The 26,572-nt window shown below is 38.3% G+C and overlaps 1 protein-coding gene across 2 annotated transcripts in view; it reads right to left on the bottom strand.

The window, feature by feature from the left end:
• The window catches only part of LOC148214158 (uncharacterized), a 316,019-nt gene extending 293,809 nt beyond the window's left edge, over positions 1 to 22,210 (bottom strand). For both annotated transcript variants that reach the window (XM_088153832.1, XM_088153833.1), the window contains exon 1: positions 21,814 to 22,210. In XM_088153832.1, coding sequence (XP_088009958.1) covers positions 21,814 to 21,874 — 61 coding nt within the window. In that variant the 5' untranslated portion in view covers positions 21,875 to 22,210. The remainder of the gene's footprint in view (positions 1 to 21,813) is intronic.
• Between the last annotated feature and the right edge of the window lie 4,362 nt (positions 22,211 to 26,572).

The raw sequence follows: 26,572 nt of genomic DNA, 5'->3' as shown, positions 1-26,572 counted from the left end.
CATCTTGGTTATAACTTCTAAAATGCCAGTCTGCACAGACTTATCTGATCCTTTAAAAAAAATATTTGTCTTAATTGGGCTCTTACCATGCCATGTCAGTGGTTTCCAACCTCAGTTGTATAATGCATTGTTGAGTTATTGTATACTTTATAAGCTCACCTCCAGGTTAGGTGCAGACAGTCTCTATGTTCCTATATAGACTTTGACGGAACTGCTTTCACTGGTCAGTGTTACCGTGTAACTCAAGGAACGTGTCTGGGCACAACTATTAGTCTTTCCTTTTTCAGGAAATGATCAAGATCATCTGCCTCTCATACTGCAACAGGAAATTTGATAGTATACTTGTGCTACATAAAAGGATAGGACTACCAGATCTGGACTGTAAAAATCCCAAGTGCCACTAGATGGCAAGATATACATAAAACGCTAACTTTTTGGTGCCATCTACTGATTTTCCAGATTTTTTGCAGCCTTGTACCCCTATAAAAAAATCTTGTACCCCTATAAAAAGATAAATGACAGATCCTATTCTTCCATCTGCTATGCCTGATTTCTAATGCCAATGGTATCTTAATTTCACTAGTGCTTCAAAGGTTAACAGTATGCTGCATTGTGTTAACTTCTCGATTGCTTTGTTTCCCCCTTCCTCAAATTATTCTTGCCTTTTTGGCCTCTCAGTGATTGAACAGATGTTTTCAGTGAACTCTTGACAAAGAAGCACATTCTCCCTCCTCCCTTCTTCACCAACATATTATGTACTCCGCACACTCCACTATTTAATCATGTCAGTGCAAAGAAGGAACCAGGAGGTACTAGGGCCCAACTAAAACCTCTCAAGAGTGATTGGAAACACAACAGTTGAATGCTGGAGTATGAAAACAACAAGTGAAGAGGCACAGGTAAGTATGGTTTTGCACTGAACCATCACCTCAGAGCCAAGTTCTTTATTTTTAATTTTATAAAGCAATCTCAATTTCCTCTCTTTCCCAAGAAAATTTTTTTTTAAAAAAAAACTGTGATTATAACCCCCCTTTCAACCCTCCTCCCACTCCCTCCATGCAGTTCAGTTTGGTACACAAGGATACTGCTTGCTTCTTCCCAAGTTCTCTGCAAATAAAATGAGATTTTCAAGCAACCACTTTAAAGGTCTTGAAGGGACTATGCGAGTATGTGACAGAAATGATGCATATTAGTTGCTACTTCCTCCTTCTCAAAGGATAAAAAAAAGATTCACTTTGGAAAAAGGGAAGGGACTGTAGCAGAACAGGGCTGCACAGACCCTTTCTCATCAGCACTGTAGAGGAATATGGAAGTAGCCTTGAAAAAATTATGTGGTAACCATTGGGAAAACTTGAACTTAGCCCAGGAAAACATGAACTTAGTCCAGGAAGGTGTGAGGAAGAAGCTCAAGATTGCCCTGCCTTGGCTGTCCTTGGTGTAAGAGGAAGGGAAGGAGAAACTCTTGGGGGTACAGGTGCATGACTGACTCCAAATCAAATCTGCCTTGCTTGGGAGCAAATTAGAGCTATTCTTGTCAATTGAAAGGGTTGAGTTCTTGAACATCTCTTTCAGATCACTACCCCATCCAAATACTATATTCTAAAATAATCTCTATCAAATCTTAAGAATGTGGCTTCCGAAATAATCTAAAAATTAAGTTTTTGGAAATCCTCAAGGTTCTGTTTGGTTTCCCATGATTGTAGATCATGGCAAGGCAATCTGCCTGTAACTGAGGGCCACATTCTCTTATAATTAGTTCAAACATTGAAGGCCATTAGAATACAAGGAGGTCATGCTATGACATTGAGCTAGAAGTGAGGCTGAACATTTGGAGTCCTTTTTTTGCTATTTTTTAAAAAATAGGCTTATGTTTCATAGACACTTTAAGCCTTCTAGAAGTTGAGCGCACTTCTATTTTACTGAATTTTCCACAGAAAATTGGCAGGTTTTTCTACTAGTGTGAGCTTGAGGATGAGCATCCAGGAAATAGGGGATGAAAGGACTGCATGTGGGATTGGTCTGCATGAAGCATCTAATTATCCATGCTTTTGTATAGGGTTCCATTAATATAAGTGTAGTGCTGAAATACTTTGGTCTTCATTATCTTAATCTATGGGTGAATTTCCATTCACTCTCTGCCCCTTGTTATAATAGCTGTCGGGGCAGATCACTGCACAAGGAGCATATAGAAAAGGAAAGATGCAGTTGTATAAACGACACCTCAAAAGTGAATGTTTTTCTATGAAACCTTGGAAAATTATGTTTGATAGAGAAAGGAGTAAATGATCGTGTGCCAATACTCTGTTTAGTGCCATATTTGCTCAGTTCTATGCGTTAATAAACACACACACATGCAAATAAAATAGAGAGTGCCACAAACTTAGGCTATGAGCTTTGGATTCCCTACTGTATGACTCAGTCCCCTAACAGTTTATGATTTATGCAGCTTGCCAGTGGAGAAGTAGGCCATGCCAGCCTTGAAAGCACTATAGCTTGGCTGCTAATACTCATGAAGGACACGTTGCCCTATAATTGTTCGGTCGTTTCTGTAACAAGGTAGAATCCTGAACAGATTCCTGCAATATGTGTGGCTGGGTCTGGATGCCTTGCTGACCAAGGGTATTTGCACAGTTAGAATCAATAGTCCCAATGGCATTCCAAGGCACTGCACGATGGAACTCAATCGCTTTAAATGTGTTCGGTAACATTTTTAGAGATCTGATTGAGCGGACGTACGCAGGAGATATTTAGGATTATATGGCAGAGGGTTGAACATCATTATTAATATATCCTAAGTCACATATAAAAGAACCAAAAATATTAAAACAGTATGCATGTTAATCCTCAGAAATATTTAGTAGAAATGACAGACACTGTAACAGGAAATTGAGAGAGTCATGCAAAATTTTAAAACGAGCAAGAAACCCTTGAAAGTATTTATTATGTATTTTATTTACTTACTGAACCAGTTTATATAGCCACCCATCTCACCACAGGCAACTCTGGGCGGCATACAGCAAAGCTAAAAACAATCAATAAATACATTAAAAATATAAAAATCAGAATAGAACAAAGAATAAAAGGATGTTAAAAATAAGGGAGCCACCTCACTAATTCCCCTGTCCTCTGGGGTCTCCAGGCCTGCTGGCATAAACAGGTCCTGAGGGACCTCCGGAAGTTCAACAATGATGAGGCCAACCTCACTTCAGGGGGGAGAAGATTCCACAGCGCGAAGTATTATTCTAGTATTCATTAATATTGAATAAATAAGATTTGTAAAGTAGAAGTTATAGACTAGCTTCTTTGACAAGTATCTTCCTAGTGTGTTGGATTGAAGTTCCTAGCATCTCCTGTCCAAGTGGCTATGCTGGGAGAAGATGATGAGATTTGTAATTCAATGCATTGGGTAAGGGATGTTTATCTGCAGAGACCAAAGGCACTTAACCCTCTTTCCTCCAGAAGATTTTAGCATCTTGAAGAAAAGATTTATAAATGTTTGATTTTCTGTAGGGAAAAAAAAATCTTTACAATGAACAACATCCCCAAATATCCCATCACATTTCCAGGATCAAGTATAAATGAAGATTTGGAAGACATTAACACCCCCTGTTAGAATTATATTCAGGATATATAATGAATGAGAAGTTTAAAAAATTCACTTCCTTTGAAATACGCAAGTCCTTTGTGGGTGTGTTCAGGGCTCATCTCTCTATATTTACTGAAGTATATGAAAGGGGTATAGTGTTTTTTTCCTGGTAGTAGTAAGGTTAGTAAATACAACTAGAACAAGTCAATCCCATACTGCCTTGAAATCAAGCATGGATTGAGATAATCTTTCCAAAATATAAAGGAATGTGCAATATTTTTTCCTCTTTTTGTCAATCACACTTCATAGGCACATTATAAATAAGTTATAAACCTATGTTACAAACCTATGATGATTGCAATGCATCAAAATGTCTGACCATGAGGGATTCTCTGAAATGGATCCAAATACTGCCTCTTTTTGTTTGGAAACGCTACACTGATCTATAGACTGAAGGTGTATGTGATCCACTCTATTGTTCTAGCTAATGATTCAATGACTCGGCTGCAAAATTTCAGTCCTCTGCCAGAAACAAAGAACTTTACTCTTCAGAGGGCTTACTCCACTCAATACAGTTAAGCTGCCTCTTTTTTCTGTAAAGTGAAAAAGACAAGCCAGCAACATTCTGCTTCTTTAATGTTCCAGCTGGAAGCAAACAAATGTCTTCTCTGTTCTCTGCTCTCCACCTACACTGATTGAATAGGTGGATTGTAATGCTTGCTGGTATATAAAGAACGGAATTAGGAAAGTGGAGGAACAGGAAAATTCAGAAAATTGGACTCTTTGATTAACACACCTCTATACTTAATATGCACTTAAGCCATTGATCAGTTAATTGCACCAGCTATTCAATTAAAGCATTCATGCCTGTCACAGTACGCTCCAAACGTACCATATATACTTATTATACACTTAAGCCATTGATCAGGTAATTGCATCAGTCAGTCAATTAAGGCATTCATACACACACACACACACATCTATATATCTATATAGATATCTATATCTCCTATGGCGTGCTGTAAAATATACCATATATACTGATAAACTGCAGATTATACTAAGCAATGACTGGTAAACATCTCAGATTGCTATTGAAGAGGTTGATTCATTAATGCCAGTTCTCATTTTTGGCTTATTCCCGAACAAAGGGTTTGACACTCTTTCTTTGGTGGAATATGGATTAATGAGAAGCTCACAGCTACATGGTTCATATTTGTACTAAGAGATGCCCTGTTTCAGCTCTAATACATCCTCTCTATGGAAGCAAACACCCCCCACCCCGCATACAAACACACAATAAACTTTAGAAAGCAGTGTTAGAACACAATATGGCAGTATATTCTCTTTCCCTCAAAGAATGTTCCTGTCTACAACCTATTGTTTCCAAGCAAGGCATTTGATCTTTTCTTTCTCACCTGTCACCCAGAATTCCATGGCTATCAAGCATGTTAATTTCTGCCAGTGCTTTTGAGAACTAACGGTACACAGCAATAAATCCACCATCTTACACATCCATACTTTGCTTTCTCTTCTTGACTTTGGATGTGCAAAGCTCACCACTCAGGATTGACACATAATGGGGAACAACCAGATGCTCTTTCATCTGGAAGATGCTGGATCCAGTCGTTGTGGACATGGTTTTGTAATTTTCTGGAAGTAATCTCCCCAAACAGGAAGTGATTTGAAGTTCAGACCAAATCTGGAACACCAGAAACCACTTTTTCCAGAAGATTTAACTCCAGAAAACTAGCAAGCCTTCTCTGAAACAGCCCAGATCAATGTTATCTGGAAGAAAAATAGAATGTTGTGTTGTTCCCTGGAAAGTTCCATCGCTGGAATGGTGAGTTTTGCACAAAATTAAAACAAACCCATGAACAAAAAAGGGCTGAATTTTCCTTCTTGTGTGAAAACAAATGTTAGTGTGCTCTGGAGGAAGAAATTGCATACATAAGTTGTACTATATATTAGGCCTTTGCATCCAAGAATGACTGCTTTGCTCTGATGCGGTCCATGAAAAAAAATCCTTTAGATCTGCTCTGCAAAACAAGATACACTCTCCTTTTAAAAGCAAAGTGCCATGCTGTTTTACTTCAAGGCCTACTGCAGAAGCTTCTTCTACCTAGTAGGGTAGTAGGGTAGAAGAAGCTTCTGCAGTATGGAAAATGACAGACAAGACTTTGCAATAATCAGAAGCATCGTTTCAAAGAGAATTGTGTGTTGTTTCTTCACCTTGTTGAAGAGAACCATATTACCTATATGGCATGAAGCATTTTGTTGAGGCAATCCGAGCCACTTTGCACAACCCAATAATGTTCCATTTACACTAATTAGGATGATCTGATTCTGCTGTCTTACACAAATGTTTTTCTCTAACATAGTTTTTAGTCTTAGTTAAAATTTAAAGAGCTTTTCTTTATTTTTTCTTGGTGCAAGAAAAGCCAACACACCATAGCAAGTGGGATAAAAAAAGTCATTCTTCTAATGGGTATGCAAAAGCACTATTGATGACCCCTTGGAAGAAAGCCTTATCTATATAAGTTTCAGTGCACTCTCTAAGGCAGTCACCCCCAATTATGCACAGAGACCCACTATTAGGGATTTGGGGAGTAGCTGCACATGCTGAGAAGTATGCTAATGAAATAATTAAACTTTCTTCCATGATGTGCTGTTAGAAAACTCTCCTTCCCGGCAGTATTCACAGAGAATTGGTGAATTTCCATGCCCAGTGAATGGCAACTTGTATTACCTACTCATAAGCAGGGGTTCAGCAGAAGTATCTACCCTCTACATTTCATGAATGTAACAGGAGCACGTCTCTAAAGTGCCTGGTGGAACATCAAAGATTATCTGAGATACACCTCCCATTCCATCACTGTCAAAGGCCTTCTCTTGTCCGGTATACACCTCATTCATTTACTGTCCAATTATAGTGCATAGCTTTGAAAGCTGATAAGATTTTTTTTTTTCAGTCAAAAATATATAGGAGAAAAACAGAAGTTTTGTAAAGCCTGCCATCAACAGTTCAAAACAAATCACCACAGTTGCGGAGCGTGAACTAGCAAGCTGAGCACTATATTCATGCGTGTGTCTTTACACAGATCTCCACTAGAGAAAAGACGACTCCATCTACAACTCAGGGATTTAACATGGGAGAGCCTTCAGGCTGAATTTTAAGAAAAAGAAAAAGAAAGCAAGTTATTCTAGCCATTTAGCCTAGCAGCATTTTGAGCACTCCACAGAAGCTATACATAAAGACAAAACAGAGACATGGATTTATCAGGCTGGCAAAATGACAACTCACCAAAGGCAAACTGTCCCTGATAAACAGGGAGACCTGAAACATATTTCTGAGGCACTATTGTCAGGAAGAGGTACCTCCTTCTAATATTTTGGGAAGTGAACATTTGGTCTGTGTCAGATTTTTAACTTTAAAGAGCGTGCCTCAGCTATCAGAAGTTTGGGAAAGCCTGATCTAAATTGCAAAGCATTCACATAAAAATGGTGATATTATCAGAACTAAAGTGACCTCTGAACCTCTGGGATTTCTTCCATCAATGGTGGCAATATGGAAGTTTTCTGAAGGAAGTTAGCTATGTCATTGCAGCTGTTCTTTCTATCTCTCAGCTTTAAATGGGTTCAATAAGATCCTTAATGCCCCTGAACCATAATGTATCTGTGTTGCATTTTAATTTTAAAGGGATTATCAAGAAAATCTACCCTTTCCAACATTTCTCTTTGAAAAAAAGTGGTAGAATACTTTTGACCAATTATCTACAATCAATGGTGCATTAAAAGGAGGGAAATACCCAAATATTTTAACTGAGATTTGAGAGTGGGAATCAAAGATGATTCAGCCTGATGTAACCACCAGCAGTATAATATGGCACATTCTTTACAGAAAAATTAAGCAGTTTTCCAATTTCCCCTTTTTCTCCCCAGAGAAATCAGGCTTTTTGGAGAAATCACTCCACAGTGATTTTAGTTTAGTTTTGCCTAATCAGATATGAACTACTGTCTGATAGAAGAATCCATGGAATGCATGTGTGTCAAAATAGTCAGCAAGATAGCAGATAGGATTGTGATGAAAGCCTTATCTTTGCATCACAGCACTCTTTGCCTTCTTGCCAATGTTGACCCTCACTGCAGACATCACTACTGTCTGCCAGTTAGCAACTGAGCCAGGTCCAGGATTTTGGTTATGATATACAAAGCCCCAAACAACTTGAAACAACCAGAATACCCTCTGATTGCCTTCATCATTAAAGATCTGGTCAGGCAATAAATCATCAAGGGAGGTCCTAATTCAAGAACCAAGACTCACTGGATGTCATTTAGCAGCTGTTCATAGACAATCTTCTGGTACTGACTTCCATGCTTTTCTCACTGAACTTCAGGAGGTACATATTATGACATCTTTGTGGTGCTTGTGGAAAATTCAACTGTTTGTCCTGAGAATACATTCTCAGCACAGTATTACAATTTTTTTAGTCTCCCTGTGTTTGGTGGAATGTAGATCTAACTCTGGGAATGGGGAGAGAAGGAACCAACTGTTACGGGAGGAATTTCAGAAAAAAATAACTCAGTCCTGGGAGAGAAGAAAGTATGGAAGAGAGACTCAAAATAACCCTGCTTTGTTTTTGTTAGGTAGAAGTGGCATTAGAGATAAATATGTATTATTTATACATATATATGGTACATACATATACATATGTATGGTATTAGAGAGTATGTTATAATACTTGAATGATAAACATCATTCTTGATATCCTAGCTGTTTCTGTTTCTTGACCTGGCCTACCCCAAAGGGCTGACATCACCTTATTATTTGTTTGTTTTTAATTAATATTGTCATAAATTATTTTAATGTATCGTTTATTATGTGTTTTGCTGCTGTTTTCATTGCAAACCACTTGAAGTTGCTTTGGCACAGGAAGCAATCTATAAATATCTCAGGTAAATAATTAAATGTATTCATTACAATCATGCCAGAACTCCTGGAAAAAAAAAAAAAGACAAATATTTCTTTCCTCTCCAACTCCCCTCCTACAACCCTGTTTGGCCACTGCTAAAACCATATATAAACAAAATATCAGGAAAACACATTTATAATTTGTGCCTCATGCTTCCTGCATCAGAATGTTATCAAAGATAGATAGTAAGACTCACTCACAAATCCTTCTGTTCTGCACTTAGCCATTGCTCAAACAAGTAACTCCTGAGTTCTAGAATGGTAAGGGGTAACCAGCCCAAACACTCTGAATGTGAAGCAGCTGCAGTTAATTTAACATTTTTATCAGTAACAGCTTGCCTTTGCCCTAATTGGCTGCAGAATAATTTTGCTTCCAACAATAGGTGGAAGACACTGTAAATCTCCATTGTTAAAGTGAGGATGTCCAAAGTCTTCCTAGGTTGGGGCAAAACAAATGAATTCTGGGAGGAATAGTTCAAAGGAAATTTACTAATTTCAGATGTTTCGCTCAGGAGTTTTCTGAGGATTGCACTTTGGAAAATGGGGTAAAAGGATGTATCAAAGGACTGAGATCTCCAATCTCAGCTGGCTGGGGAATTCTGGGAGTTGAAGTCCACATATCTTAAAGCTGCCATGTTTGAGAAACACTGCTCCAAACTATGCACAGAGGTAATTAGGTAAGCCACCTTCCTCTTTTTAATTTAGTTCACTATTTTCAGATGAAGACCAGGGATGCTATAAACTAGAAATCATAATGAAACAATTAGAAATCATAAAGAAACAAAACACATTTGTTTATTATATCACAAATAAATGAACAGGAGAATTTACATATTTAAAATTTTGTTATTACCATTCATTGAGATAATTAAACTCACAGCCTAGTTTTCTGAATTTACTGCAAAGATTATAATATATTAAAGTTTAAAATAAAATTTTGATAAAATCATAAGGAGGACCAATTTTATTTATGTGTTTAATATACCAATATTATAACATGTTCATGAAAACCACCAGCAATGGGAGTCAGAATATGGTTCCTTCACCTTACATTAATTACTAAAGAGTTATTTTCTCTACTCTGTGGCTACAATCCAATATAAATGAAAGTAAATCCCTGGGAATAAGTCCATTCAACATGGCAAATACTTTACTTGTATAATTTAGAGTAATACAAATATGAATTCAAATACAAATACAGATAAACTTTCCAGAAATAGTTAATTGTAGTATTACTGTAGAAAAATTTAATGCAGAATTTAATGCAAAAGTTATTGCATTATAACTTTTGCATTAAATTAGTTATTCTGTTCTGTTCTGTTCTGTTCTGTTCTATTCTAAAGACCTCAAAACTTTCCATATTAACGATGGCCTGATCCCGGAAAGAGAAAATGATTTCAATAGCTCATTCTAGAGAGTGTCATGTCAGCTTTACCATTAAACAAATACAGAACCATAGGACTGTGAAAATCCTTCAAAAGTGAATGTGAGGCAGGTCTCTTTGACTCATTAAAGCAGTTGTGTCTTTCCCCAGGCTCACATGGATGCTTTGTGAACTGTTCCCAGCTTTTACTGCATCTGTGTCCCTGTCCAGCCACTTTGTTTTTCCCAGTGAAGCAGCTGTGCACACAAACACCTGGGAGCAACTTCCAAAACAATTGTGTAAGCCTTGGAAATATCTCCATGAAAGATGCTTCTGATGTATTCCTGCACTTTCCAAAGTGCCTTCCTGGAGACCCCTAGGAAACAGTTGATGATATCAAAAGTGGGGTGCAAAGAAAACATTGAGAAGAAACTACTTTGGACACAAAGAAATGGACACAACAGCTAAATTCTGGGATAAAGTGTTCAGAAAATACAGCAGCAGTATTGATGAACATAGGTGAAGATGTTGTCTTTTACAGCATGCAGCTAAACCACAATATAAAAAGCTATAGGTCTGAAGAGTCTTTAATAGGCATATATTTTTAAAACAGCATTCAGAAAAACAGAGAATGTTTTGAATAATTTGTCACAGATTGAAAATGAAGGAGCTAGGATCATAGTTTGGGCAAAGACTCAAAACTACATGAAAAAAAATTCAGAAGATATGGACTGGACCTTCAACAAAGCAGTTAGAAACTATCGGGCAGCAGAAGTAGTAGCAGAACTTCACAGACCACAAATCATGGGGAGTAAAACATAAAGAATATAGCAAGCATCCAGCAAGTATAAAGATAAGCAAAGGAAAGAAAGCAAGGAAAGAAAAAAGGATTTTGCAGAATAACTTAAAGTATGAGACTGCAGACGAAAGAGCACCATACTGCTAGAAATGTAAAATCAAAATATATACATGGGCAGTGTCCTGTATCAGGAAAGTCGTACAAAATAATTTATCATTTTATAAGTATCTGTTAATTCAAAGCATCAAACTCAACCATGAAGAGAAAAATTATTTCAGTCTCCAAAAGATTTGTGTGTGTGTGTGTGTACAATCCTTGGGAAAGTTGTAGCTGCTTAAGGTGTTTCAGACAGGTGCTACATTTGCACTCCAGTGTGCTCAAAAGTACTTTTTGGAGATCAAATTGCAAAGCCCTAGAAAAGAACCAACATTCAAATTAATAAGAGGAGAAATCTATGTAATCCTATGCAAATCAAGTCTGCTGCAAGTTGGATCATCAGTTCAATCTGGAAAATCAATTTGATTCAAATGAATAATTTCAAAAGCCAGATCAATTTGGCCTATTGATTTGATTCTGATCACTGATACCATTCAAAACATTGGGTGTTGTACATGCACAAATCAGTGAATCAGTTCAGAGGAATCAAAAGAATCAATCAGATGTAATCAGATAGCCAATGAAGCTACAAATCAAGTATTTTCCTGCCACTAGTGGGGGGTTCAAGACTTTCTCCTTCAAGATAGAAAAAAAAAATGGTGATTAGATTGATGTACTAGAGACTAATGGAAAGGATATAAGAGATGATACAGATACAGATGATTGTCCTGTAGATGATGGTCCTGCAGATGCAGGCAGAAACAGCATACACTGAATGGTACATCCAAGTAGCTGGCATTGTGTATAGGAATATCTGTACAGTGTATGGGCTAGATGTCCATAGTCCAGATGGGAGATTCTATAGAAGGTAATGGAGAATAACAGGGCTAAGGTCCTGTGGGACTTCCAGATCTAGACAGATAGGCAGGTACTGGCCAATCAACCAGACATCATGGTAGTAGACAAGGACCAGAATACAGCAGTGGTGATGGATGTAGTGGTGCCAAGTGACAGCAATATCAGGAAGAAAGGGTATGAGAAGCTAGAGAAGTACCAGGGCCTAAAGGAGGAACTAGAGAGGATGTGGAAAGTCAAGGCCAAAGTAGTCCCAATGGTGGTAGGAGCACTGGGCGCTGTGATTTTATGACTTTTTTTTGCCAAGGTTATTAAGCAAATCACCACGGTCATTAAGAAAATCATGTAGTTGTTAAGTGAATCTGGCTTCCCCCATTGACTTTGCTTGTTGGAAGCCCCCGGGAACGTTATAAATGGTGATCACATGACCATGGGTCTCTGCAACCATCATAAATACATGCCAGTTGCCAAGTGCCTGAATTTTTATCACATGACCACGGGGCTGAGATGGTCATAAGCGTGAGGACTGATTGTAAGTCACTTTTTTAGTGCCATCATAACTTTGAATGGTTGTTAAATGAATGGTTATAAATTGAGCTGAAAAATGTGTGGGGAAAAAGAAAAGGATGATTGATTGATTTTCTCATATCTGATGAGGAAAGGAAAAAGGGAACATGTAAGAATTAGGGGGAAAAATCACCCATCCTGTTGAGTTACTTGAGTCAGATTTGAATGAAAAAAAGCACTGCATTCAGGAATTTAAATAAGCCTCTATTTTTATTCCAGCCAATCATCTGATCTGGGAGTTAGGAAGAATCAATTTATAAAGCAGTATATTTAATCTGAATCTTTTATCCATTCATAGGGATTATGGGAAGCAGAAGTCAACATAAGAGCTTCAGTTACCATAATTAGGGTCCATATAAATTATTGGCAGAATTCTGATAGCTTGAATATGGATCTGAATACAGTTATTTGCTCTAATTACTTCTCTTCCAGAATGCGAAGGAAGAGTTGCAATCCTTACTGCAGCTACTACAATGATGTTTATGGGAGGAGAAATATACCACAGCCATCCAGTGTCCAGGTGGATTACGTTCATCAGCTTAATTCACAAAAAGCTGCCAAAATACACTGTGTCCAGCTTGTTAGTTCCTATGTAATATGAAGCTTTATTGAGTCCATTGCTCGAGTATTGTGTTCTCCAGCTGGCATAAGATGCATTCCATATATATGTTCTTAATCACAGGACAATGGCTTCAATGGCACGGCCAATTCTGGCTACTAGAAAACACCTCAGGGATCTACAGTAATTGGAAAAAAAGAGAGGTCCTTTCCCCCATCGCAATCCAAATGGAATCCAATTCTGGTTCTCTATCTAATTGACTTGTTCAATTCTCCACTCTGAAAGCAACTGCCGAAGCAGGAGTCAGATATCATCACTCCCACTGGGGTGCAGCTTGCTGTTACTGAAGCCAACACTCTTCTTATGGCTGGCTAAATCTGACTGCAGTACACCTGAATGAGGTATTCTGGGAGGTACCTTGATATAAAAGACTACTTCAGCAGTTGTATTTCCATGCTCTAAGATGCACAGCTGGCCTCTGCCTTTAAGTGAGATGCTGACTTGTTCTCTAGTATCTCTGAATTGTTATTGGTGTTGGAATTTTTCGGCTAGGTGTATCTCTGTTGTAGCCCAAGTTTTGGTTGCAACAAGCACCTAATGAATACAGTTAGAGAGGAGTTTCTATAATATTTTAACTTTAGACTGATGGATTTCATAGATCAGAAACAAAGGTTACAAACTGATCTTCCATTTCCTTGTCTCTTTCTCCATTTCTATATTGATAAAACGGGGAGATGCACTGCAGGGTTAGAATTGTTATCTCAAACAGAAATTAATAAAACATGCTCCAATTTTTTTTTCTAATTGATTGCAGAGTAAAATCAGCACAGGGTAGAAATAGGCATAGCTACACTTCCCATCAAGTCATGGCTTGTAAACTCTGAACAAAGAGTGATCAGTAAAAAACTATACTGTATAGCTTGTGAAATGTTAATAAAATAAATTAATGCACAAATAAATATTCATTGTTGGATGAGTTAACTAGTAAGTATTCCACAAATTCCTCCCTGGCCATATTCTCAGGGGCACTGTGATTTGTGATGTGTGTATTGGGGGGTGGGGGGCATTATTCATCCCTGCCAACAGATTTTACACCGCCTCATACACTGTGCAATTGTTATCCCTGTGCAGTGTGAGTATACAGTCTGCAACATACAATGTCACACACTCCTCAAGGAGTAGAAAGTGTTACCAGTGGCCACTCGGAGAATTATTTATTGCTTCTGCTTCATTATTTTAGTATTCATTGCCTTCACCTGTGATGAATATCCAAATAATGCTTGAAAACATCATCACATCCCTTTTCTCATGACATTTATAGCATTCATTTGCTCAGGGAGGGTGAATTTAATCTTCCACAATTACAAGGAAAAGTGATGGCAGCACTTTTCTCATCATCAGGTGCCTTTAGCAAATGAGATTTTCCCACCTACAATCCAGTATGAAACTCCTAATCTTTTAAACGATTCATATCCGAGGACAATCCAGTAAGCCTGAGGTAACACTGCAGAAGGACTGTCAATTAATTCAGAATTCTTCCCACAGAATTCTCATTCCAGAATCTTCATACTGGAAGTGGGGGGAAACCTGTCTTCTTTCACAGTTTAGCCTTAAGGCAGCTATTTCCAGTAGTGATGGTTGGGGATACTGGGAGCTGTAATCCAGGACATCTGGAAAGGTGCCTGTTACGGGTGCTGCCTGAAGCTATCTCATTCAAGAAAATACTTGAGAAGGCCAGCATTTTCACAGATTCAGCAATTATTCCTTTTTACTTCAGGCATTCCTTTTTATTTCAGGCATTCTTCATTTTGTTGCCTGAAGCAAAGGTTGAGATGATGCTTCCCAAATTCCAGGTTCTGGTGTCAGTCAATGATATTTGGATATTTAGCACACCTAAAGGAAGCAGCCAACTTAGAGGGATGTAATGTTGTACATCCAATTCTCTCCTATCATCCCACTGTCACTTTTTCACTATGCTGGCATGTAAGAATGGGAGGTGGCTACAGCATTCTTTCCTGCGACTCTAGAGTATCCATTACCTGGGACTGATACCTTATTCTACTTCATAGTAAGGCTAAGCCTGAAGCAGCTGCAAGTAAAGTCAAGGGTAACAATGTCCTTCATCCCCATTTTAGTTTAAGGAGAATACGATTCAAAGATGACATCCAAAAAAAGAGAGACAAAGAAGACACAAATGCAGAAAAAAATATTATTTTTAAAATAGAAATAAAATACGTTTGACTATAATGAGGAAGATGGTAACCAGAGAAACCCAAGATCCTATCAAGACAGAAGCACTGTGAATAAAGTTCAAGAATTAGGGAGATCACCTGGTCTATGTAGATCAGCGTTGTCCAAACTTGACCACTTTAAGATGAGTGGACTTCAACTTCCAGAATTCCCCAGCCAGCCATGCTGGCTAGGGAATTCTGGGAGTTGAAGTCCACTCATCTTAAAGTGGCCAAGTTTGGACAACGCTGATGTAGATACGGTCGCACCCTCCCTAATGGATCAGGTATGTGATCTGGAGCTTCTCCTAAAAGCATCTCTACCAACAGAGACACAACTGGCTGTTGTGGTAAGGAATGCCTTTTTTCCAGCTTTGGATTAGGTGCTAGCAGCAACCATTCCTGGATAGGAATAACTTGACCATGATGATCCATGCAGTGGTACATTCAGGACTGGATTACTGTCTCAGGATGAGTTTACCACAATGGCTAGTTTGTGAAGCTACCCTTGAAGCTGACTCAAAAGTTTCAGCTAGCGCAAAATATTATGGCTAGATAGCTGAAGATGGTAACTTACCAGGAACACAGTAAGCACTACATTAGCTATGCCAGTTTGCTCCTTACTTAATACAGGGTACAAGGTACATCCAAAGACCCTTCTGGTTTAGGAACTGAATTTCTAGCAAAAACATGCACTACTCCAATGCACTGAGCCTCAATATCTCTTTAAATAGAAGAGGTTCCTTTTCCTTCTGATTATGATATAACAGATCTGGTAACATAATAAATAGCAAGATCTCTCCAAGTTAACTTAAGGCTCCATAGACATACAAAAAAGACCTGTTATGCTTTAAGCATAGCAATGGCTCCCTAGCAATTTTTCTTTCTCTCTTGCACACGGGGTCACTGACAGAGATACACTCAGACATTCTGACTGTACACTAGCTTGAATCTATAACTGTATAATTACAGAATAATTATACATGAAGAGAAAGTCATAGAGAAGCAGCAGCCATTGCCTTCATTGTGCTGAGTTGTGTGCATGCAAGCAAAGGGCCTGATGAGATTCTCCACTTTATTTATGGACAGGGGAATTGTGAGGATCATCTCACAGAATTTCTGATGGGAAAAAAGAAATTCTCCAACAAGTTCTTGGGATGAGTGCCATTATTAGCAGTGATAATAAAACAGCTTCTTTATTTCATCCTAAAAGTTCTTGTCTTATTCTTTGCTTTCTCACTGCTGCAACTGACAGTAAAAGCAAGAGTCCAGTGCAGCTTGGACACTGGTTTGCATCATCCAGAATGACCAGACATAGTATTAGTCTAAAACATTATGGAGATGAACTGGTGTGTTTCTCACATACCAAGATGGAGAATATCTCTCATACACCAAGATTGAGAATATGGGTATGGAGAATCCATTGAAATGGCCTTTTTTTCAAGATGGCTGAGGAGGAAGAACCTTAGAAATGTTTCAGAAAAATATTTTATGAAAGCCATTATGCAGGACAACTGCCTCCTAGCTCTGTAGTGCCTAATTTGATTGTTAGTGGGCCTCCAAGTACTCAGACAAAGATTTCTCTGTCCATGACACCATAAACAAAAATGGGGTTTCAACATGCAAAGCAAGCACTTTGGCATTAAGCGTGGGCTCTTGCCGGAATTAATTTACTTAAAAATGCCACAATCTCCATTACATATAGCATGAATTCAGCAAAAAGTATGCATGCAAAGTAAAATAAAATGGGAAATGAACTCACAAAAGAGGAAATGAATTGGCAGATGCTTTGCACAATACAAATCAAAGTATTCTAACCAGCGTTTCAGGGCTATAAATCTTGGTCTTCTCTGAAGTAGCAGTACCACATCTCCAGTATAGTAGTTGCCAATTAGGATATCATGATGCCTACCCATAATATCTGGACCAATTATTTTGCTTGCTTAAGTTATCTCTAAATGACACCATGCTGTTAATTTCTCATTTTGCCATGCGTGGAATTAATCTCAAATAATGTATTATGGCCAAACACATATAACTGAAGGATAGCCTCTCAACATATTCTGCAATATATAACATTGTCCTAAAATCTAATTCATGGTTTTATTAATAACAATCTATAGACATATTAAAATGCAGGTGAAACTGACATCTTGCATAATCAGCTTTTGTCGATTTTGGGTAGCAATTCAGTCCTCATGTTTTAAAAAATAAAGTCTATTTTGGGTTGTTGTTTCTCTTGTTGTGTGACAAGACTATCCCTGTAATTGTTAAATTCCACAGCTGTATGCAAGATTTTCTTTCTCACTCTCTGGCATCCCTAATTTGCTGGGCTGACCTCTAGAACTTATTCATTTTTGGGAACTAGAAGTAGTTGCTACAGATCCTATATATGTACTTGTATGCATATAAAAATAAATTCTTCTTCATACACACACTCACAACTGGACACACATGGTTGTATATATGAAAGAGACATGTTGTGGTATGAAACAAAACCACTATTTTTAATGGTGTAACCAATGGCTCACATATTTTATTTTATTTTATTTTATTTAAAAGACTTATACTGTATCTGTGGTGCTGGAGAAGATTCTTGAGAGTCCCCTGGACTGCTAGGAGGTCAAACCAGTCAATCTTAAAGGAAATCAACCCTGATTGCTCATTGGAAGGATCGATAATGAAGCTCAAGCTCAGATACTTTGGTCACCTAATGCGAAGAGAGATCTCTTTGGAGAAGACCCTGATGCTGAGAAAGATTGAAGGCAAAAGGAGAAGAGGACGGCAGAGGATGAGATGGTTAGATAGCATCACTGAAGCAATGAGCATGAAACTGAGCAAACTCAGGGAGGCAGTGAAGGACAGGAAGGCCTGGCACAATATGGTTCATGGGGTCACGAAGAGTCGGACACGACTTAACGACTAAACAACAAAATACTGTATAGCCACCCATCTCATATACCATAACCCTGGGCGGGTTTCAGAGAGTTGCCCATTGTCTGAGTGCTTGACAAGGTGAGTGGTTCCAAAACAACCTGTGCCTAATACCAGTTTTACCTTCCCTGTTCAGATATATTAGCTTCTCAAGAAGCAACTTCCTTGAGAATTAAGATATCAAGGCTTCCATATTCATCTTATAACCATCAATATACTATCCAGAAACTTTATGTCTGAACAAGAGATGTACGATTTTTCCCATATGAAAAAAAGGGTGGGATTATGTATTTTTAATTTATTATGCAAACATGCATGGTGTCCCATCCTGCAATCAGCTCTGGGCACCTCACAAGCATAGAAACCATTCATAGAAATCATAGAAAAGCAATAAAAACATAAAAATAAAGATGCCAGGTAAAAACTCCTAAATCAAACAAACCAAATGCAAAATGTCTCCATTAACATCCTGCCATAAGGCCTGAGGAAATACAATGTAGTAGCAAACATTTTCCTTGCAAATGTGAAATGCAACTGTTATCCACTGAGATCCCTCCCATGCCTTCGACACCTTCACCTAATAGCTATTCTGCTGCAGTTCCCTTGACTTTTCTTTTCTGTATACTTGCTGAGGTGATTTTGGGCCCCTCTTCTTCCTTGCAGTCACATAGGTCCTCCTTCCCCCTCATTGGTGACTGGAATGCTGAAAATACTATTTTTCCAAGGGCATCTAACACAATCATTTACCCTGGGGGAAGTTAAAACTTCCAGTATTTCCAATCCAAGGGAAGCAGAAGACGTAAAGAAAAATGTATGTGCGAGAGGGGAACCTTCACCATGGCCAACATACAATAGTAGTAAAAGCAATAGATAAGTAACAAATTGGAAATGGGCAGAGTAGTTTTTTTGAAGCACATGGAGTAGAGGTGCATGTCAGGATAGTACAGGCATACGTATATGCCAAGCTGATGGTGTCTCTATGGCATCTAGTTATGAAATGGTTTTGTGGGAGAGGTTCACAAATCTATTTCATGGGGTCTTTCTCTATCCAGAAAAAGATGGCTTAAGCTCCCCACCAGGACCGTCAAGAGGATGGCTACTACCACATGGATGAAGGCCCACCTCTTTTTATCTGACTCACACATGCGACACACACAGAAAAGAGGTGGGGCTTCAATCACACAGTCACAACCTCCATCGTGACCTTTTTGACCACTGCCTCCCACAGATTCCCCTGTTCTCAGATCACTAGAAATTTGGTGGGGCTATAAGTTTGCATAATGGTTAAATGTTATTTTTAAATTTTAATGGATCATAGGATTATCATTTTACCATAAATGGCTTGTTGTTGTTGTTGTTTAGTCGTTACCGTGTTGTAAAAACCCAAGGATATCAAATTTTTTAACAACAGCAAAAAAGCAAACATATAAATAAGTGAACATGCTCATCGGTCAGATCTCTTTTGTGCCTCAAATATTTATCTGAACCAAAGTGAGCTTAACAAATTGTTGAGGTTTGTATGCTAAGTCAAGGAATTTTTTAAAAAAATAGTTTTTTTTTTTAAACCAATTTTTCTAACTTTTAGCCTGGATTCTGAAGTCTGGGTTTGATTAAAACTGTAGGGACACAATATAATGAAAACAAAGCCCAAATATTGCCCCCCCCCCCAGTTTACTTATTAATGAATAATTATTAACATTTGGATTTGCTTTATTTTTTTTTAAACCTATGTAATTGTAACTCATTATCGAAAACAGGTTATAATCATATTATTTACACCGGGCCTGTTCTACAGCATCTATCACAGCCTAGTCATTCATCTCACACTTAACAGCTCCCTAGCTAATAGCAGAAAATATGTGTAATTGAGAAGTTTTGCATTCAGTACTATGGATTGGATGCCCCAGTGGCTCTGCCCCAGTAGAAAATGATTGTGCCAGGTATGCAATTTTCAAAAATTCAGTTTTCCCATCTTGCAGATTTTTATACCATAATCATATTGATTGGTGTTGCAGGTCCAACCTGTGAGCAGAAATATTTTTTTCCGCATATTCCAGTCCAAGGAGTATTAACCTTTAATATCTATGCCAGAAGTAGGAAGTCCTGCCCTTCCATGAAGATATCAGAGGGGTTATGGCACATGGTATAATTGTTCCTTTTTACAAAGCAGTGGCAATCAAAAACAGCCAAGGTAATCAGGCTCAGCATGGCTAAATAAGCTAAATAAATTGCTTTACTGCAGACAAGAAAGAAGTCATATATATCCAGAAGATTTGCCTCTTCCATAACTCAGGAATCAAGTGCTTGATATTTTGGGTGTTCTTTTCTCAGCCTTCAGAGTTGGGGACATCAGTGCAGAAAATGGTTCTGTTTGGCCTAAGAATCATAAGCTTCAGCCCCTACACCACCGTTCCATGTTTGGGAAGTTAAATATAATTCTTTACATGCAGCGCAAAACCCTACTATATAAAAGCTGGGGATGCTTTAATTGGGATTTCTGCCCTGAGCAAGGGATTAAGCTACATGAACTAGATTCATCAGACTAGCAAAGGATTAAACTACATGAACTAGATTCATCAGACTAGGTTCAGTACCTAGAACAAAAAATAGTCATGTCAAGATCAGAAGGGTCCAGCTTACTAAACTATAACTCATTTTAGGAAATACCAAATGAAAAACACTTCACCTGATCTTTAGTTTTCAAGAGTTCAACTCTTGTACATCTGCTATAAAATTCCTATGGGTCTGCTATGAACTACGGGTAGTCCTCACTTAACAACCATTTGTTTAGAGACTGTTTGAAGTTACAGTGGTGCTGAACAGAGAGACTTACAACTGGTCCTCGCACTTACAACTGTCACAGCACCCCTGTGGTCACGTGATTGTGATCCAGGCACTTGGCAACCAGCTCACACTTACAATGGTTGCAGCATCCCAGGATCATGTGATCGCTATTTGTGACCTTTCCAGCCAGCTTCCAGCAAGCAAAATCAATGGGGAACTGTGTGATTTGCTTAACGACTGTGTGATTCGCTTAATGACCACTGCAAAAAAGGTCATAAAATCAGGCACGACTCGCTTAACAACAACCCTGCTTAACAACAAATTTTCCAGTCCCTATTTTTGTCATTAAGCAAGGTATCCATAAAACCGTTCCCTAACCCAGTGTCCTCAAATGTGTTTGGATTCTAGATATGAAATGGCTGAAAATTTTGGAGCTATAATCAAAACATATCTGGAGGACAGCACATTTGGGAAGGCCAATTTAACAGCTTTGAGATTTCTGGGAAATATTGTGAAGCACGCTTGCAGTTTCACACCGTGCTTTGATTACTCTATAGGAATTTAATGTGCCCTCTAGACTATATGTGATAGTTCCTCATAGAGATGCTTGTATGGGAAAGCCAAAAGTGGTCAGGAAGTCTTTCAGAACAGTCGCTCTGAGGCCTCCTCCAAAACACAATTTGGAAACAAGGCAACAAATTTCCAAAGGCTTTTCTTTTCTTTCTTTCCTTTTTAATCTTCCTAAGAACGAGCCTATAAAGATCAGTTTCATCTCGTATTTGTGCCTTAGGCTCTGCAATGAGAGATGGACTTCTCTGAATGGGACTTACTTCAGAGCGAACCTATGCTGTTCAAGCCAGGTTTTGCTAACAGTATCCAAAAGCAGTGTATGCCTGTATGTGTGCCTGTGGGTGATTGGGAGGAATATACTGTAAGAAACCCCACGCACACAACCATCAGCTCCCTTTCGTCCCATCTTCCTCTCCTCTCCCCAAATACATACAGGCGTAGGACGGAGGCAGTTTGTCATAAGCCTGTTTCTGACTTGATTACAAAGAAGAGATACTTACCTATGTTGATTAAAGGGGTTGAGTCAGAGTACATTTTTAAAGATTCATATGCATTGTCCATTGCCAAGTTCCTTCACTGCCTGGTAAATGTCTTTATTACGCTCACAGTCTTGTCTCGGCATGTATGGCCTTGGGAAATCATCAGATGTCCTTTCAGCATTTAGCAGAGCAAGCCTGGCACGAGTTCAACAACTGTGCACAGGAAACTCTTTGCACTGCACAGCATCAACCCTACGAAGCCCCAGCGCAACGCCATCTCTTTTTCTCTTTCATATCCTGTCTCCAAACTTTAGAAAGCACACTGTCAACTTGCTGCTGCTTTCAACTTTAATAATACAGTTGAGAGAGGTGTTTAGGTTTATGTAAGTAGTATACACTGCCGAGACCAATAGCAGGGAGCCGGGGGTTGGGACTGCTGATGATCTGGGTTGGAAACAGGAACCGAAAGTACATTTTCCTTCAGCTCGTTTTGTCTGTGAGCAGTCTAGTTGTCTTGGCAAATGCCTGACCATCTTGTGTCAGGAAATGCATATAGCACAACTGGACCGTTTGATAAGTTAGCTACAGTATGTTAATTTATTGGTGTTTTTTTTTTTTTAATTACTATTGAAAAAAGTTAAAGGAAGTTTCCTGAGGGATCAGCTTGCTTTAAAAGAGTAATTAAAAACATCTGGAAAGCATTTTCAATCTATTATAAACAGGAAGGAATCTCACTCACGTGACTTCTAACAAAATGATGCAAACTGAATTCCCTGCCAACATTTACAGTAATCTGTTTTTCTTTCGCTCCCCACCCCCCAAGGTGGAGGAAAAGGGGAAAACACAGCAAGAAGTGGATTACTTCAGACCAAGAAATGTACTTAGCCCAGGAATTGTAAAATTAATAGATTAAATCAGCTCAGTCATTTTGGGGCACGTCTGGAAATTATATAGGAGCAAAGCACTAAAATGAATTGTGTTTCCTTTTTCTGTACTAATCGCTTTCATTCTAAAGGACTTGTTAGAGAAGACAAGTAATTATATGTCTGCGTGGTTTGGGCCAATTTTGTCTCTGCGTGGTGCTTCTGCTTTGTACCACACAAAAACATATGCTTACAAAACAGGATGCATCTAATATTAGAAATGCCCCTCTAAAATGATACTGAAAGTTGCTTTTTAATGCTACAGTGAGAGTACAGAAAGGAATTGCTTTTAGCTGGTACAGCACGTAGGTTCCTACAAACAGATATGAATACTATACATGTATCTTTTTAAGTAGAAAGAAAGGGTAGGCCACAAAAAAATAACTACATCCTTCCAGAGTCTTTGGAGTGGTTCGCTGTGTGACCTCCATTAATGTTCATTCTGTTTAAGAGCTCACTTTTTTTTTCTGGTTCTGCACCCCTTTCTCTGAAATTGGAGTCGCGCTAGTCTATTTTTTACTGTACTGCGGTGCTTGTAGACAGCTAGTTCTCCATTGGGATCTCTCAATAACTATTATTTCTTGGTTTTTAAAGGGGAATGGTGGCCAGGAAGCTTAGAGGAAGCTCCTCTGTAGCAACTGTTTGGATTCTTTATTTATTATCTGTTTTTTGCAAATGGCCAGACAGATGCATACAGTGGGGGGATGAATCAGTAGCAATTTATTTTCTTCTCTTTTGAGGCATGGAAAAGGGAGATGAGGGTATTTTTACTTCTCTTGGATCAGTGGTAGGTCAGAGTGATGTTGAGATTTGGCTCATGGCTGAAGGAAGAAAATACAAATATGGATCGCCTTCAAACTGGTTTTGAGACATGAGGACCTAAAAAGTGTTGCAGAAGGCCTCCAAGATATTCATATGGCTCTTAGACAGAAATAAGAGTGATATAGCAGCCACAGAAGAAAGAAGAGATTTTGTTAAATCAAAATGTATCTGGGGTGGGGGGGATGTTATGTAATTCACATCATTCATCTTTTGTAAAGTATGGATAATTTAATTGACTTAATATTTTTCACAAGCAGTAGAATCAAGTACTATATCTGGAATCCATACAACTGCTTTTAAAAAAGAAATGGGTGAGATTCATACAATAACTTATCCCATCCACCCCCCTCCCCAAAGTCCCACTTGATGTATTTACTTGTTAAAAGTATGTACGTATCACTTCATATTAAAAATAAATCCTAAAGTGGTTTACAATCATTTGAAATTTGCAAATTTTGAAAGTCTTTTCTAACATGCAATGTCTCTTGGGTTAGCAGTGTTTGTAGCTCAAAAGCAAAGTCCCCATTAAAAAAATGCACTAAGATATCCTCCAATACTATAAGATAAAATTCCTTAATTAATTTCACACTGGAGCCAAGATAAAATGCTCAATATTCATGCATATAGATAACCTAATGTTTTAATGCTGTGCTGATCTCATTTTTAACACAATTATATCCTACTCTCTATCTAGACAATCTAAGGAAGCTTATATCAGGTTATTTTACTCATGATAACAGTACAGCAACTTGTATATGCTAAGAAATGATGAACTGACAAGAAATTATGATTTGCTCAAGGTGTCCCTCTCTAAGGGTGAGTGGACATAGGCATCCAATATTTGATCCATTGCAGCACTCTGATTTCATGAATGTACTTTATAAATTCATAATTTATAAAACATTTATAAAAATATTATTAAGTTTATGCCATCTTCCCATCCATTTCCCTTGATAGAAACCACACTGACTTGCTGTCGTCAAGTCAATCAAACTTTTATATGGATGGACACTGCAGATGGAGATGGAGAGCTATGTTGCTCACCTGTCCTGCCTTTGGGCCTCCAGATATCTGCATGGCCTATCAAAAGGAACACCCAACACATACAGTAGGCCTGCTTTATGAAATCATTAATCTAAATAAAATAGTTTGAGTCTTATCTTAGGTTTGCTGAACTTTATATCCATAGAAGCAGAGACATGGAAGATTCATAACACTCACTGTAATGTGCTTTTGTCCTGTTCTTGAGGAAGGAGGAAAGTATGTCAGTGTGAAAAGCACTGGGCCCACAAGGTATCTTCATCATGTCTTAACAACAGGGTTGGTCACTATTACCATTGCTCATACTTGAATGAATACAGGTTTCAGTAGAGTAATCGTGGAATACCTGCTGTCCTTCCCCATCCCATCCAGCATCATCTACGGAGGGAATACAACACACTGATGACTGAGCCTCCAAGTCTAGTAAATACTTGAATTCAGTAAATTGCAACTTCTGTGTACTAATAGGAATATCCACTTCCTGGAAGAGCTGCATTTGGTCTCATATGAGATCAATATTCCTATCTGAACCCAACCCCAACCACTAAAACGAGAAAATAGTGCAAGAGAGAGGCCTTCGGTCTGTTTGGAAGCCACAGCACAAATGTCCACGGAGAGTCCAGCACCCAGACAGGAGAGGGAGGGTCCCATAGAAGACCTGCTGGGCCAACTGGAGCTAAGCAGATCACCACCTCTGACTATGTCATCCCAAGGGTCCACCTCATGCACCCTAGACTGTCCACTTAGGAACTTTTGTGACAGAATAAGAGGGAAAACATTCCTTTCACACCTGAACACCTAGAGTGGACTTCAGGCTACCTGATCAGCAGGCTAATGAAAAGACTGAATCAGTATTCATTTTTAAAGACATTTCTTCATGGTAATTTGTCATCATTGGCCACAGCAAGCAAGATACATGGATGAGCATTTAGCCAAGTTTGCCCATGCAGTTTTGTTCTCATTTAAGAAGGGTTCCATTTTCTTAATATGTAGTATATTTTGGGGATGACCAAAAATAATTCTTATTTTATTTTATTATTTTATTTTATATGACCAAAGAATAATTTCCCTTTTTATTCTAAAAGAGAGTTCTATTTTTAAAGATTTTGCACGTTATGGTCATATGCCAATATTGTCAATTATTTATTTAAATGACACGTTTAAACACAAATCCTATTATCAACTCTTTCGCGCATCTGTGATACAGAGTTTGTACTCCCATTTTCTTCACTCTATCCTTGTTTTCCTTCCATCATTAGTATAATGCATCTGTTATTCCATCATGCATAAAGGAGGTTGCCCTTTCTTTATTTTAATTAAAGCTATTCAACCCCCACCCCCACCCCCTCAAATACAATAAAGCACTATTCTAATTTGCAAAACCATATCAGATATAATCTCTTCGGAGGCATATTAGCATCTCCTGCAAAAGTGTTTAATGAAAGAGAACACCAAGAATGTGCCCTTTTCTTTTTTATATATATTTATTTACTGGCTTCTTGACTTGCCCCCTTCGAGCTACGCCATAGGTATGTAAGTGAAAGAGGGTCAGTGATGCATGAAGAATAAAGCCTTAATTAATTGAACTTGAACTGTAAAATGGTGTGCTAGATGCGGTTAAGGCACATTCCACACTTCCCCCCCATAAAGAATGTGACATTTTTTGTGAAAGTGTTGAAGAATGGGGCCAGGAGCCATGAAATGGATGAAACTTCATTAAAAAGGTACAGCAGGGAAACCCTTGCCCTACTTTCTATGCAGACTTCTCTTTTCCTACCCTTATTTTATTAACATCTTCTACTGAACCTCTTATTCTAAATAATACAGCTATTTCTTCCCACATCACATGTTATTAGGAGCATATAAGTAGTTTGCGGACTTACTTCTGGAAAACAGACATGCTTAGCATATGAGTTTGTGAAATGTGGATTCAGGAAAATATGGGAATAGATTTTCTCTATCCATTGCCACAGTAACTATTTTTCATTTCTTCT

This window comes from Python bivittatus, unplaced genomic scaffold (assembly GCF_059951505.1).
Source record: "Python bivittatus isolate LINGU-HERP-01145 unplaced genomic scaffold, Pbiv_v1 ctg000700_np1212, whole genome shotgun sequence".
Classification (NCBI taxonomy): domain Eukaryota; kingdom Metazoa; phylum Chordata; class Lepidosauria; order Squamata; family Pythonidae; genus Python; species Python bivittatus.
This window is presented reverse-complemented; position numbering and strand designations above follow the sequence as displayed.